Source organism: Emydura macquarii, unplaced genomic scaffold (assembly GCF_026122565.2).
Source record: "Emydura macquarii macquarii isolate MOO-44397 ecotype Brisbane River unplaced genomic scaffold, CSIRO-AGI_Emac_v2 contig_2531, whole genome shotgun sequence".
NCBI classification, from domain to species: domain Eukaryota; kingdom Metazoa; phylum Chordata; order Testudines; family Chelidae; genus Emydura; species Emydura macquarii.
Genome location: NW_027132668.1, coordinates 5371640 through 5387093, shown reverse-complemented (window position 1 = coordinate 5387093; position 15454 = coordinate 5371640). Strand labels below are relative to the sequence as shown.

The window sequence follows — 15454 nt, the reverse complement described above, 5'->3', positions numbered from 1 at the left end:
AGCCTGACACTCAGATTCAGAATATGCTTGCCAAAATTGCTAGGAAGAGATCTGAAATGTCAAGCTAGTGTTCCTACTGAAACAATTGCTTTCTTTTCCTGCATTTTCACAACAAGCTTCCCAAAAACTTGATTCACAAAGAAAATGATCAAGGCCAAAGCAGATTTCATTGGTGAAGGAACAGCAGAGATAAAGCCTTCAGTTTTATTCCCTTAGCCTTCCTCTCTTACCGAGAAGAGTTCATTGTGGCTGTATATAATTTATCCAAGGAAAACAGACAACAGGAATTGGACAAGAGGCACATATGCTTGAGTTTAAACCATTCTTGGACATAAGAAATTGGTGCTATTTGCAAGAAGAATCCAACACTTGTGAACCACTTGTGAAAGTGTTAGTTTCAGGTTAGAGTGGCTGATGTGTAAATTAAACCAGGGAATCTCTGAAATAGTCCCCCCATCCCACCACACACATTCAGCATTTTTTTCCTCAGTCTCAGCTAATGTCAGCCATTTGCTGTCTATTAGCATATGTTAGACAAATGATGAAAGCAGCAATCTTTTTTAAAGTTCATTTATATTTTTCCTAATAAGATACACTAAGACAGTCATTTTACATTAAATAATTTTAAAAATAAGTTTCTCCCCACACACATTTTCACATTAATCTTCAACATGGTGATACAATCTCCAAGTCAGAACTGTGCCAGTATTTCTATAGTAAACGCATAACTCATGTTATGCAACTTTTTACTATCATAAACCCTTTTACTTTTGTACTACAGGACAAATCAATAACAGGAAGTACCTGAATAACATTTACTCAAATTATGTAAGAAAACAGGCATTTAGAACAAAGGCACACACATGTGAACATGCATTTTATCAAAACGAACAACAGAACATCAGTCACATTTCCAACTGAAACACTTTTATCTACTCTTGTTATGAGTAACCTCTACGATTACTATAACTGAAAGAGAAGTTCTCTTCCATTTGTTCACTTTGCACCTGACGCTGTGTACACCCAGTTTCACTGTTTTATAGATGCTGCCCACCTTTCCCCAGGCTCTGCAAGAAGGCATTTAACAGCAATAGCAGCAGCAGAACTAGGACCAAAAGGTAAGGAGGTAGATGTGCAGAGATAGAGATTGGGGAAGGGAGAGAAGGGATGGACCTGAGCATGTTAGGTGGTGTTGCCTTCAGGTCCACCCAAAAATATCATTGTGAACAAACAAGGAAGCAGTTATTATACTTCAAGAAGTGTTTTGTGTATGTTTGTTTTGTATTAAAAAAGAAAAATTCAGAAAGGAGGTTTTAATAGTGGATTTAAAAAATATATTCAATTTGACTTCCTCTCTTAGGCGGCCAGTTATGCCTCTCCTCTAGATAGCTGTTCTTCTGAAGGTGAAAAAAGAAGCACAACCCAAGAGGTGGCACCTACAGGAACTGCACCTTTGGAAGGCAATAAAAGGGATTATGCTGGGCTGCAAGATTTGTGCAACTTTAGGCAGCAGTTACCCAATTACAGTCCAGCACATATGCAGGGGGTGGGGACCATGTTCCTAACCAAACACTCTCCCTTGCAGTTTCTAGCACTATCCGCAGAACTGGCTGGCTCTTTTGCAGTCCCCAGCATCTGGAGTCAAACTGTGGTCAAGGATGGGAAGTGGGGTCATGTCATCTTACTCCTCACACCCCTTCTTCCTCCTAATACTAGGGAGCCCATAATTTGACCCTAAACATGTAAACTCTGTGGGGGCAAAGGTCAGGTCTTCATACAAGATTGCAAACAATCAGTATAATATGGTACTGTAAAATAGTAAACAGAACAAAGAATCAAAGTGAGGCCAACATATACTCTAAAAATGAGGTGAGCAGAGTGCCAGGTTTAAATTTCTATTTAAACTGCCTTTAGGAATTTGAGTCACAACTACGGTGCTTTGTTAGCATATTCAAAATGGAAGAGAATAGAATATATATTTACCATTCAAAATAATTCTGCTTCCAGTCCACATGTTCTGTCTATCCTGTTTACTGTAACTATATATTTTAAAACTCAGACATTTGCTTGCATCTGAAGTTTCTTTCACAGCATGGAAAGATATGGGTTCTGAAAGCACTGACAATTGTATTATACATATTATACAAATATGTTTAGTTGTAATTATTAAACTATTCTTGACAACACTCTTTCAAGGCCTCAGTAATGTTCCTTTATAGCAGAAGCGTATCATGCAAGGAGTGTATATTACATTCATGAGCACAATATTTGAGTTTCACTAAAACATTGGATATACAACTTAAGAGTCTTATATCAAAAAGCAATTGCTATTTAAAATAGTCAATGTTATATTGTATGTTACTTTTATTCACAGTTTCCAAAGTTAAATAAAAATCTTAGGATCTGAAATATACATTTTGAGAGAGACTGATTCACTTCCACAGCCTCTATTTAACAGAGACAGTTGAGTAGATATTGTGCAGAAAAATACTCAAGGAAAGAAGAATCATTTCAGCAGCAAGTGTTCAGTTGAACTAGTTTTGAAATCAACGTAAGAAACAGTGCAGACATTTTATTGAACAGAAATCTTTTCCCACCAACTTTGTCCCTGACATTTTTTTAATTAGACTAATCACAGCTGACTTGAGTAAGAAAAATTAGGATTAACATTTAATGATTTGGAACAAATCAGTGATTCCAAAGGGGGTGCTTATAGTCTGAAAATAACTGCAAAACATGTTTTGTCTCACCTTCCAAAGTTGCAGTTGTTCAAAAGGTGGCTTTCTAATAGTGAGTTCTGCAAATTCAATCTTTGATCGGACAGTGAAGTTGGGTGCCTTCTGACTTATCTATCACCTGTGACAATTCTGCAACTAGAATTTAAGCAGTGCGTTGGTATTGGCTTTTGCCAAAAAGGAATCTAATTCGCTCTATGCTGGCTTTGCAGTGCTAACTGCAAATAGCAGTTAAAAACATTCTTTTCTAAGTATAGTAGGCCAATAGAACTTGGAATAAACACACACTTGAAGTAGAGATGACTAAGAAGTTATTTACATATAGTCACTATCATATTGATAACCACTCATTAAAGGGATTCTAGTCTCATACCAAGAAAATCTGTACTGCTGTCCCTAAGTCCAAATTAACCACAGCCTTGTAATACTATGTTATTAAGGGAATGGGCACCAAAATCTCAGGACTGCTTTTCCCTAATCTTGGTCTTGTTATTAGTGTTTGTATAGTGTGGTATGGCAGCAGTATCTGTAATAGAGAAAGAAGTGCTAGTGGGTCTATGTGTACATCTTCCATCTCCTCTGTGTTCAGAAGAGTAGTTTTAGAACTGAATAAGAGCACATTGGAGAAGAAGAGACAAAACTGAAAAAGTCTTGGTTGGTAGGCAAGAAGAATGCGTATGTAGATATAATAAATTTACACACAAGATGGAGTAATTAAGAGAACAGAACTGGAACATGCAGAGGAAAGAGACAGCATGGGTTAGGAGGAAAAAAGGTCAAAACAGCAGAAGCTGGAAAAAAAGAATGCATTATTTATAATGAATTATTCTTACAGTGGAAGCGCAGTTTCCAAAAAAAAAAAAAAATAAGTAACAGAATCTAAAATGAAGCACAGATCACCTGACCAAAAGGCAAAGAGACAGGGAGGGGTGAAAAGAGAAAGAAGGGAGCAATTTCCTTACATGAGAATGCCTGCAGACTGCATCTACTGATAGTTTCCCAAGAAAACACAATTCTCTCTCTCCTAGCAGTTTTTTTAGGATGTGTAAATTTCAGCAAATTCAGATCCTTCCTTCAGGATCTTCTCCCTGCCATCATTCAGTTTAATATCCCTTTATTTCAGTATTGCATGATGGTGCCAGTGTCTGCTTACAGCTTCTTGCCTGGTCTTTGTTACTCAACCCTTAAGTTGCCTATGCAGATTCCAACCTCAGACAAAGATATCGTATTTTAAGCCCTCTCTCCTAGAATTTCAGTCCACTTGTGCCACTGATTCTTGAGAATGTCTGTCCTGAACACTCTCTAGCATCTGATCCAATATTAGGGCCTGAATAGCCATTTGACACATTAACATCCCAAATACAGGACAAGTTTTAGGAATCACTCATCTCTTTGGCCCTAGGCTTTATATTCTGAATCTGTTTTTGCTGCAAACTTAACTGAGAATTTAGCTAAAGTCAAAACAGAAGATGCCATTTGTCTCCAAATTCTCTTAAAAGTCATGCAATATTTTATGAAGATCATCATACAGTTGTAATAGTTTGATTTTACTTTGATATTATAGTATATAGACAACAGATTCATAACAATACAAATTATTAGTTTTCTTCAAATTCATTGAGGGAAAACAGCATCTTGAAAATGTATTTTTGAAGTACTTTTCTAAAATTATTTAACCCATTGTTTCAGTTATTAAATTATGTGACATTTTTCATTAAAGTTGGAAAATATGTGATCAGTCTGCCAAATTACGTTCTTAAGTAATCAGTAACTTTCCACCCCTTTCATTTTACTCCTGGTTTCCAGCTTGCTTAATCTAAAACATTTACAAGAAACAATGAAATGTGTAGTCAGAACCTGGAGTCAGAAAGTAATATAGCACATTCTTTAGAAACCCTCTATTCCAATTCTTAGGTTAACATACATTTCTTAAAGTAACTTACAAAATCAGAAGAATAAAATGGTCAATGCTACACCTATAAGGTTCATTCTTCTATAGTAAAATTTCTGTTAGTGCAATTGTGGAATGTACATGTCTAAAAAAGATTTCTATTGTCTCATCGAAGTCCTGACCAACTGTGAAGGTATGAAGCCCAACCAGAGGGCCGTGATGCACTTTCTTCCTCACCTGAAGGGAGGAAAAAATATTATTAATCTTCATCAACCCTGAAGAGCTATGCACAAGTGAAATGAATGATGCACTCTTATGTAGGAAAGTCACAAAATGTTTACTTTTGTTAGTCAGTTTTTCTACATTCAAATCCCATCCTTATGTTCACCAGTTACCACAATTTTGAAGAGAGATCCTTTAAAATACACTCTGGAAAACTGCTACCACATTGACAGATTGTCTCATCATGAAAAACCACCGTCCAGTGTATATTTTGTTTAGCGTTCTTATGCAAACATGCCTGCATTTGGCAAAGAGATAAAAGGCCTGTTTCATCTCTTTTATTGACTTCACCTTGAAAAGCCAATGTTAGTGCTAAACTCTTATCCATAGGGATTGCCAGAACAGCAATACTGAATGCTAGGAACCTTTTCTACCTTGCCATTCCAATTATAAATCCTCTCACTTGGTGCATTAGTGTGTCTATATTTTTCATTGTAATGCTCTCTTCTCCTTACTTTATGTTCAGTAGTAACTGACTTATTCCTCATTTAAAAAAATATCTGGGAAGTGCACACACTGCAGCTGACAATCCACAATTAGATTATGATTTCCCTAAACATTTTAGTTATTAGTTAAATAAGCAAAATAACAATAACTACCCAATAAAAAGAAATGTTTTGAATGGAATAATACAAAAAGCCTATTGCAAATTGCAGAGTGAATTGTGTTTGACAAATACCCTTAATATTTACCATAATAGGGAGCTGACTGCTTACAAAATTCTTGCAGAGACCTGAAATTTTTCCTAGATTCTTGTACTTACGGGATATTTGTTGGAGAGTATTTTCAAAATTAGACATTAGCCACTAAGAAGTTAATAAAGGGTATATTATAAAACTAATTAAAATTAGAATATAACTTTTAGTTTCTTGGGAGAGCATCTGCCACGGAAGCTACTACACAGTACCTTTTATCCCTACACCACTTTGAAAGACAGCTTCATAGAAGTGACTATGTCTGCTATGAGGTTTAAAAAGAAAGGAAGTTGTATCTGTTTCTTAATAGTTGTATTTTTACTTCTGATAATTTTAACTTTTGGCTAACAGTCTTGTTTTATCACTGTGGATAGTTCTATTTCCTGTCTGTTTACACCATGTTTTTACCTTTATTTTTCTGGAAAATCTGCACAGAAGGAATTCACACCACGTTTCATTTTTCTTTTCTACTTTCATACTCTGTTTCTGCAACTTTTTGATAATAGGGAGGCATCTCTCATACCTTGGGCAATTGCAACAAGCTTTCCCTTCTCTTCAGGGCTGAGTTGCAACATGGTATCCATTACTGGAAGAAGCCGCTCTCTTTCACTGCCCGACTTCAGAAATATAAATTGCAGCAGAACATTTTTCAAGTATTCTAGATTAGCAACAGACTTCTCTCGCTCTTGGTTCCTTTCCAGTCGTCTTACTTCACTCTTTAGAAGCTGCAGGCAGAAAGAATTTGAAGCATTAGTTTTGTGAAACAACTAATTTGTATTAACATATAAAAGGATTTGCTTTGGGACACATACATACATACAGTAAAAAAAACCCAACCCTAGAGAGCCATATCTAACATTTCAGTGAGTGCACGGCTACTAACCTTAATTTGTTCCATTAGTATTGCATTGGTTGCTTCTGATTCATGAAGCAATCCATTCAAATGATCAGCACTTTTTGTTGTTGTGTTTAGCTTCTGGACCAGCTCTTCTTTGGTGAGTTCTGTTTGCCATTGAGGTGGTTCTGCAATTTTATATTTCAAAAGGTTAAGTTGCAGTTTACTTTACATGGTACTTTACATTAGGACTGATAGTTTAGTAGGGTCATTTTTCAGAATTACACAGGCATCATGGTGGCAATATCAAATCATAGGAATAAAAAACCATGAGAAGTCAGACTTTACACCACCACCATTTCTATTCTTGCTGCCAAATATTTGGTTTGTGATTTTTTTTTTTTTTTGTATATACACAACATTTAAGAAATACTAAAAAAGTTTGTAGCAACCGAACTATTTTTTATGGAATGAGAATTCAGTGTTTTTTAAAGGTTTGGGGGAAGCATCTTGTGATCTCTTTGGTTTGTTTTTCCTTTCTGAGGATTTCAATTTTTCCTCAAAATTGTTTTGGACTTACTTGTCATCTCTGTACAATTAGCTGGTTGTCCTGCATTTCCCTGTTCTACTTTTTGGGACTCCAAAAGCAAATCCATGCACTTTGGCACAAGTTTCCGCTGATCCCATGTTCTCTAGTAGCCCAATCCAGTTCACATTAAAGCCAATAGAAATTTTGTCTCTGAATTTAATAGGAGTTGGATGAAAACTTAATACTTCTCTGCAGTATTCTGAGCTGTTCTCACACTCACAGATCCTACAGTTACCTACTCATTCACCCATCTGTTCTCCTTCCCATGAAAGTCCCATATGTAAACAATTATACAAATTTTAAGTAGTCTTGGAATCCATGAATAAAAATTGTAACAAAAACATAACCCTTAATCCCTATTCAAAGACAAAGCTTATACAAAAATGAATGTGAATGTACACTCAGTGCTAAACAATGGATAGGGGTCTAATGTGTGCAATATGAAGGAATCAAAGTTGAGATTTTTAACCCCAGGAGTTACTACATTACTCTCATAAGCCTCAGCCAACTCCTCCAGTAGCAATGTTTCTGATAGCAGCAGTGTCCAATGCTCTATTAGAGAGAAGGGGTGGCCTGAGCATTACAGCACTTAACTTTTAGATCACCTTCTACCAAGTGGAATTCACAACCCCAAGTTAGGAGCCCAAGCTTCCCATGCAATGCATGGGGAGAGTAAGGTACCTAGAAAAAGGGATTTGCAGAAACCAGCATGCTGAGTGGGGAACCATCTAAGATAGCCAGTAGGAAATGCTCAGGAGAGGGGTGGTGCTTAGGTCCTACCCCTCAAAGGGAATTAGGTGAATATCTCCACTTAGGTGTCACAGCCATGAACCATCTCCTGGGGTTAGGTGTCTAACCCCAGGTCAGTCATTTAAAACAAACTCCCCTCCCCCCCACCCACACGTACATGATGGCAACAGTGCTTGCTGCCACTACCCCTTTTACCACATAGCCCAGTGGTTAGAACACTCCCCCAGGATGTGGTTTGAATCCCCACTCTGCCTGATGTAAAGCAAGGACTTGAACCCAGCTCTCCCACATCCCAGGGGAGTGCTCTGACCACTGGTCTAAGTGGTATTCTGGGGTGATCTCGTCTGTTGAACATGTTCCACTTGTATAAAATATATTTAAAACAGCCATTACACCAGAGAGTGTGTGACTCTATAATCCAGTGGTTAGGGCACTCCCCTGAGATGTGGGAGACCCAAATTCAAGTCCCTCCTCCACATCAGGCTGAGAAGGGACTTAAACCTGGGATCTCCCACATCTTAGGTGAGTGCTCTAATCTCAAGGCTACTGGATAAAAGGGCACTACCACCACATTCTCCTCCATTTTGTGCATGGCCCAGTTCAGGGATGTGATCTAAGCTGGCCTCTGAACATGTCTACTATATTGGGCTCTGCAAATGAGATCCTATTTTTTGAATCCCACTGGACCTTAAGTGCTGAACTGTTTGGTGGTGTCAGGACTGAGGCAGCTGTGAGCATGTCCAGTGGCAGAAGTTTAGGCACCTAGGGAACCTTACCAGTGGAAATGTAGGTGCCTACACGGTTAGGTGGCACCTGAGCCGGGGTTTTGAGGATGTAAATTTTGGACTTAGGCATCTGAAGTGGCTATTGGATGCTTAATTCTCTTTAGAGAATCCCATCCAAGGCCGATGCAACACCAAGGGGGAAAAAAAAGTTATGGTAGTAAAGTGGAATGAAGAACGACAAGTGTTTCAATGCTTTAAGGACAATTTTCTCTGGCACCCAGAAGAGTACTAAGTAATACAGATTTTAAAACTCACGTTAGTTAAGTACTTAAAAATTTGTTATTTAAAAAAAGGTTTTACTTACCAAATTTTGCTTCAGGAGAATTAAGAAGTTGTTCCAATGATGGCATATAGGTACTGGCAGAAGACACAGACTCTGTGTCAGTTGTTTCCATTCCTTCTCCCTCTTCCCTAGCTACAGTGTGCATATCAAGAAGAGGAAGGTCAGTGTTTCTCCGTTCTCGCAAGTTCTTCACTGGCAGGTTTGAAACAGATGGACCTGAAAAAGAATTTCTTTCTGATGGCATACATTAATAAATAACATGGCTGTTTGATGGGGATGATCATGCAGAAGCCACTCAACCAGATGTGAAAGAGAAAGTGAGAACGAAAGAAGTTATGACAGGAGTTGAATACATCTTTTAGCATCTTAAATTAAGGCAATGTACACAAGCAGTAGAGCAAAACAAAGCTTCACATAAGAAGTTCAGTTATCCTTAAAGAATGAATAAAAACATATTTCACAATAAAACACAGCCTTTCACTTTGAAGACACCACTATCACTAGAGCCCAGATTAGCAGAGAGATTTAAAAGTGCCTTTTAAGTGGCCAATGTGAAACAAGTCACTGGGGTAACCATCTTAAATTTGGGTGGTTGGGGCATTAGGAGGTAAGACCAAAGATGAGACTGCATTAATTCTACAGCCACAATGAAAGGGACAAAGAAGAGAGTGAAAAGTTGGGCAGCCATCCCCTAAGTGATTGCACCAATGAACCAAATAGGTTGTCTCAGTCCAGTTTCTGATCCGTACCCACTCACTTATACAAATCAGTAGAAAACATTTTTGATCATCATATCTTTCTTCAGTATATATGCTAAATGGTGCTTTAGAAAGATACAGGCTAAGAGTTATTTTTACTCTTTTGGAAGGGTATTCATTTAACTATACCTAGTATATGGTTCAGTAACAGTAGTGAGGGAATTTAAAAAAATATTGTAGAGTGTGTTTCAATTTAAAACTTGAATCTTAAGGGATTTTAGTGATTTTGAAAGTTGCATGTTGGTAGATGTGGAGTTAAAGACTGACAGAGACACATCCAAAGAAGAAATAAAGTACAAGCAGAAGCACTATAAACACAAGCCTCTGCTCCCCCCCACACACAATGTGGCTAGATCTTGGGCTAGGCAGGCAGTACTCATCTCCCAGAGACTGCAAACAAGGGTGCCAATTCCTATGGTAATCTTTATAATATAAGACTGACCCATTAGGAAATGAGCTGAGTCCACCAATTCACTCTACACAGGCCATTGTGTAGCCAACCAGCATTTGGGGACTACCATCTTAAGTTAGGTTTCAAGCAGTGACCAGGAGTTCACAGGTTCTATTTCCTATTACCAATACCCTGAGCCACTCAATACCCTTGCTGCTCAGTACATTTTTAAATAATAAAAAAAACAAGACGACAACACTCATCTCTGACAGACACATATAACACTGATCTATTTATGTCTACAACAGCACTGTATAACTGCTTGGCACTTTTAAGAATTTATTGTGCAGTAAACTGTATTTGTAATATCACAATCTATTTCTTTTGCTAACTCAAAATCTAAGATACGAGCTGTCTGCTGTAATAAGAAGCTGTAGCACCTTCTCTACCCAAACTAGTCTTACTCCTTATCTTGGAAGAAGATGTCCAAGGGGCTCTCCAAAACCTGAGACAAATGGATAGGTAGAGCAATAATACTTACTGAAATGACTTTTCCTCCTTCCATCAGTAAAGAGAAATAATTCCAGATGTCACAGAGAAAATAAAGTGAGGTAACGGACATAAGTACTGTGTCAATAGTTTGAGAACAATATCAGTGCTTACCATTTTATGTGTAAAAATATTATTGGTATCAGTTGGTAAACGTGCACATGATACATTTTTGGAGACGTCTGTATGACTATCAACCACAGAGAAGTGATGAATCAGTCCGACAGTTAGCTAAACAACATGAATAATCAATAAAAAGGGGATTTTTTTGGGCTGTATGACTGTACAAACTTACCTCTGGTGCTAAGTTCACTCTTAAGTTGGAAGAACTGGGCTTCTACCTTGGAGAGCTGCTGTTGCAACGTCTCTACTGTCTTCCTATGCTCTTCTTGCAGCTGCCTCACTTGATCTCGGAAACTGTTCCGAAGAGCTTCATTTTGGGTCATCAGTTGACTCTCAGTCTGTACATGTTCTGACTTCAACACCATGTTCTCAGACTGTATTGTGCAGAGTCTGAAAGGTGTGCATGCAACACTAGTGAGGTTTATTTTCCCCAATGTTTTTAAAATTTAAAGTAATATCCAACTCAGGAATCACTTTCATATCTTGGAAATTTAAGTGAAATAAGAAAATGAAAATATGGTCAGTTTATGGTTTACTATGTATTCATTCTCTTGTGTATTTTTTAAAACGATTAATTCTAAGATTGTCAACTATGGGATAGGGAATGTAATTTAGCTTACACTTGTTCAGTGCCATGCAAATTTATGGCGCAAAATAAATGGTCTAAATATTTTAAACTAATGATTTTAGCTTCTATCCTTCTGAAATGTAGGATGATTAGGGACACAGAGCTAAGTAGACTAAGTAAAAAATTAGGAACTTCTTGGTTTTAATTCTAGCTCAGCCATTCATTCTGTGGTACTGGGAAAATCACCTATTTTCTTTGTTTCAGTTTTCCTGCCTGTAAAATGGACATGATTATTCTTGTTTAACTATCTCTCAGCGGTGTGTAATGTCTGTATAATACTTGTAAAATACAAGGTGCTAAGAAGCATTGTTACTAGTGACAGTACAAAAAGAAAGACAATGCCTTTTTATATGTACACCAAATTACCAATCATAAAATAGACAAAAAGTTGGACTGCTGCTTCTAGAGTTTTTGACCAAACATTACATGTCCAATACAATTTTTAAGGTTGTTTTAGCAATCGCTATACATTCCACCTACATTTTTCTATGGTTTATTATTCAGCAGTAAAAAAAAATTGTGCCAAATTAATCTAGTAACATATCTGTCTGAACCTGTTTTTAACAGTCGGCCTCAATCTAATGGCTATTTAGTATTCATACTAAATTCTTATTAAGTAGAATTTGTCCTTTTAGCTGTATTTTTCACTCTAATAACACTGTACTCTACAAAAAATGAAATGTTTAGAAATAGGAAACTCACAAATATGGAGAATGTTTACCTTACAGACAATTCCCAATCGTTATTTTTCTAACTAATTATGCCAAACTAGAAAGACAACATTTGTGCCTGGTGCTTCACTGCTAAGCAAGAGACCCAGGTTCAAGTATCACACCTAGTCTTTGTTTCCATGGCCAACAGGAGCTGAAAGTATCTTTTATTACTCTAAACCCATACCAAAGGCCAACACAGAAGTGATAATAATGATGAATTCCAAAAAATATTCCATCCCACTCTCTGTGACAAGAAAGAAGTTTGGCAGTACTACATGAGGAAGCAGGAAGAGGAGGGGAAGGATGGAATATGTTGACGTGCCCTGAAGCAGAAAAATTTAAGACACTCATATCACTGTCTGAAAAATTAGAAGTGATAGATGCTCACTGTGACAGAAATAGTGAAGCGGGGATTGTTGGGAAGGAGGTATTTAAAAATGTTACCTTTTCACAAGGGCACTAACTGGACTTTAAATTGCAATGATGGGATTCCCACCATTCTGTCTGTACTGCAATTTAGAGAGTTGAATTATTTTCCTAGTCAGAAGCGGACATTTGCATCAGATTACTTAACTAGATTAAATCTTTCAACATGATAGTTCTGTATGTTGTACTTAGTAGCAGCACCCAATGAGCTGCAAAAAATGTAATCTTTGAAAGTATATGGTTAAACAGAAAAACTGTGGGGAGATTTGAGTAGGAGGATGTTTAAAATTCCTGATCTTCCACCATTAAGTTCTCATGGCTGAAGCGCTAGGCAGCAAGTAGCTAACAGCTCTTGTGGAAATCCTTCTAACTTTCTTCACACAATTGTACCCTTCTCATGAATGTAGAACAGTTCAAACAAACAAAGACTTGGCACCAATTCACACACAATAATACAACATATGTAGTCATTAGAAAACCATACTTTTCCCGGAGTTCTGCCTCTTTCGCCACAGTCTCCTGCAGCATTTTATTGTGCCTTTCCAGCAGGGTATCATGTTCAGACTGCAATGCTTGAAGTTCAGTTACATTGATTTGTAAATTACGTTGGGTGTCTTGTAACTTTACTTTTAGTTGCTCTATCACCATTTCCATGTGTTCTCTAAAGAAAAACAATACATATATTTTAGAGAGAGAATTATTCCATTTCAGAGCCTCCAAATGTATCATTAGTATTTTGGGTAATCTAGTCTAATAGATCTGAATGACCTTTTCATTAAATTAAATGGTTTGAATGATTCACTATTAAGATGAAAATCTTTCTAGAATGTAACCCGAGCTGAAATGACAACAAAACAGCTGATTTCGGGATTGTGCCAAGAACAGATGACCTGCTCAATTCCATCAAGGATCCCCCCTAACAATGCTCCACATTGTTCCTGGAATCGCTCGAAGCTCTGCTTGATTGGGGAGGGAGAGCGCTGTTAATAATATTTTCAGCATTAGACAAGTTAAGGGGGACAAATCTAGAAATGCTGTGCGTGTGAAGGAGAATAGAGAATGAGTGAGGTGCAGGTTTAGATAAGAACTGTTTCTTGGGCATTCTTTGTTTGTTTTGTGCCAGCTGGCAGGGGTGAACACAGGGTATAGGAAAGAAACAGGAGAGGGTTGTGAAATATGGCGTGGGGAGGAGGCAATCCACAAAAATTAACACCAGAAAAACCAGTCAGTGTGCTATATTCATATAAATTGATTCAGGCAAGAGAAACTAGAGGAAAAAGGCCAAGTCACCTGTCCTAATATAGAGAAAAATACAAGTTTAAGAACCTGCAAACTTATTAATGCTCTCAGTCCTTACTCATATGAATAATTCTATTGACTTCTAAAAAGAACTACTTGTATGATTAAGAGTTGTAGAAATAATCCTTTAATTTGGGGAGTAATCCTTCCTTTGAAATTTTATCCTGTATCTTTCAATTGTTGATCAAACACATAATCCCACTTACAAATATCTGAAATTAATCCTTCCCCAACAGCCTATAACCAATAGTAACAGAACACTGCTTCCCATCAGAATTTCTCTGCTGGCAAAAGGGGAAAATAAATAAATGAGATTCCCTTACAACTAGCTTGTTTCAAAGAAACTCATATCCTGACTAGCTGGAATCTGATGAAGAAAGTCCTCTGAATTCTCAATATCTGCGTTTGTTTTTTTTTTGTTTTTTGTTTTTTTAAATAACCAACATCTCAGACACTATTTTATAGTTTCCATCACGGATTCCTCCCTAACAAATCACAGAACTCCCTCTGCTGGATCTGCAGCATTCATTCCAGACCTGTGCCAAAAATCAGTTAATCATGGCTTATGCACATCGATCCTGTCTATTTTAAGACACTGACCACTTTTTGACAATGACCATCACAAATGGTTGCCCTGAAACTTATATAACTTCTAGTGTAGATCCCATGCGGAATTAAGTCTAAGCCTTTCTGAAACTCCATTGAATTTGTCTGGCTTATACCTGCACTTAAATATTTTAGTACTAGTTCACACTTTCACCATGTCTATGCCAGGGAAAGTTTACAAAAAAGGGTAATAACTGGTAAAACCCTTGTGTAGGCAAGTTTTCTGGAACTGTTTTGTTTTTGTTTTTTTAACCACCATGTCAGTTAAATTTGTTGAAAGCAAGTCTAATTGACATGCTTGTTAGAACTGGACTGGCTCCTGGACCATTGCCTATGCTAGGCCTTTTGCTGATGCTAACAATGGTTCAGCCGAGCTGGTGTGAACAGCAGCTTTTTGGAAGCAAGGCTGTAGCTGAAAACCATTTTCAGCAGTTCATTTTCATGCCACAAATCAGGCTTACACTGAACAGTTGACCAAAAGGCAGACATGTCAGTTTCAGCCTCATACTGAGCCTCAAGGGTCCCTCCCACATCCAAGCTGGAACAAGAAACAACAGATAATCCATACAGAAAAAACTGTGTTTTAATTTTGGGGGAGGTGAGGCGGAAGGTGGAGAAAGGGAGCATAAACATAGGTAATCTTTATCCTAAATTAAATTAACTGTTTTCTTTTAAGTCAGGAAACTAAAGCCTTACTTTAAGATATCTGTGTTATATAGATATATAAAAACAAAATGTAAATATACCAAACTCAAAATGTTTTGCCAGCAGCAACTATATCCAAGCTAGGAGTCCCAGCACTAGTTACAGAAAAAGGAGTATGGTCCACTTGGAAATCAAGTAATTTCAAATAATGAGTTAAAATTAGACTCAGGTTTTAGATCTGCCCTTGGAGTTTTCCTGCCAGTTTTTTTGGTCTGATAACAAACACTATTCCCACACCCACCAGTATTTTTTTCATGTTGAAGACCCCACAGAAACAGGAAAAACTGGCTGACTATATATTATTTATTTGTATTACTGTAGCACCTAAGAGCTCCTGGGGAAAAAATGAAAAATTTCTATTTTTCAGAGTAATGCCAAATGCAAAAACCTAAATGAAAAATAGGGATTTTA

At 37.3% G+C, this 15454-nt stretch overlaps 1 protein-coding gene across 2 annotated transcripts in view; it reads right to left on the bottom strand.

Annotated features, from left to right (window-relative positions):
- Positions 1 to 554: 554 nt before the first annotated feature.
- The window catches only part of GCC2 (GRIP and coiled-coil domain containing 2), a 44085-nt gene continuing 29185 nt past the window's right edge, over positions 555 to 15454 (bottom strand). Inside the window, exons 18-23 of one of the 2 annotated variants that reach the window (XM_067563615.1) lie at positions 12918 to 13094; positions 10839 to 11056; positions 8867 to 9061; positions 6487 to 6626; positions 6127 to 6328; positions 555 to 4863 (exon numbers count right to left, since the gene is read on the bottom strand). In XM_067563615.1, coding sequence (XP_067419716.1) covers positions 4793 to 4863; positions 6127 to 6328; positions 6487 to 6626; positions 8867 to 9061; positions 10839 to 11056; positions 12918 to 13094 — 1003 coding nt within the window. In that variant the 3' untranslated portion in view covers positions 555 to 4792. The remainder of the gene's footprint in view (positions 4864 to 6126; positions 6329 to 6486; positions 6627 to 8866; positions 9062 to 10838; positions 11057 to 12917; positions 13095 to 15454) is intronic. The other variant, XM_067563616.1, reaches the window with a different exon arrangement.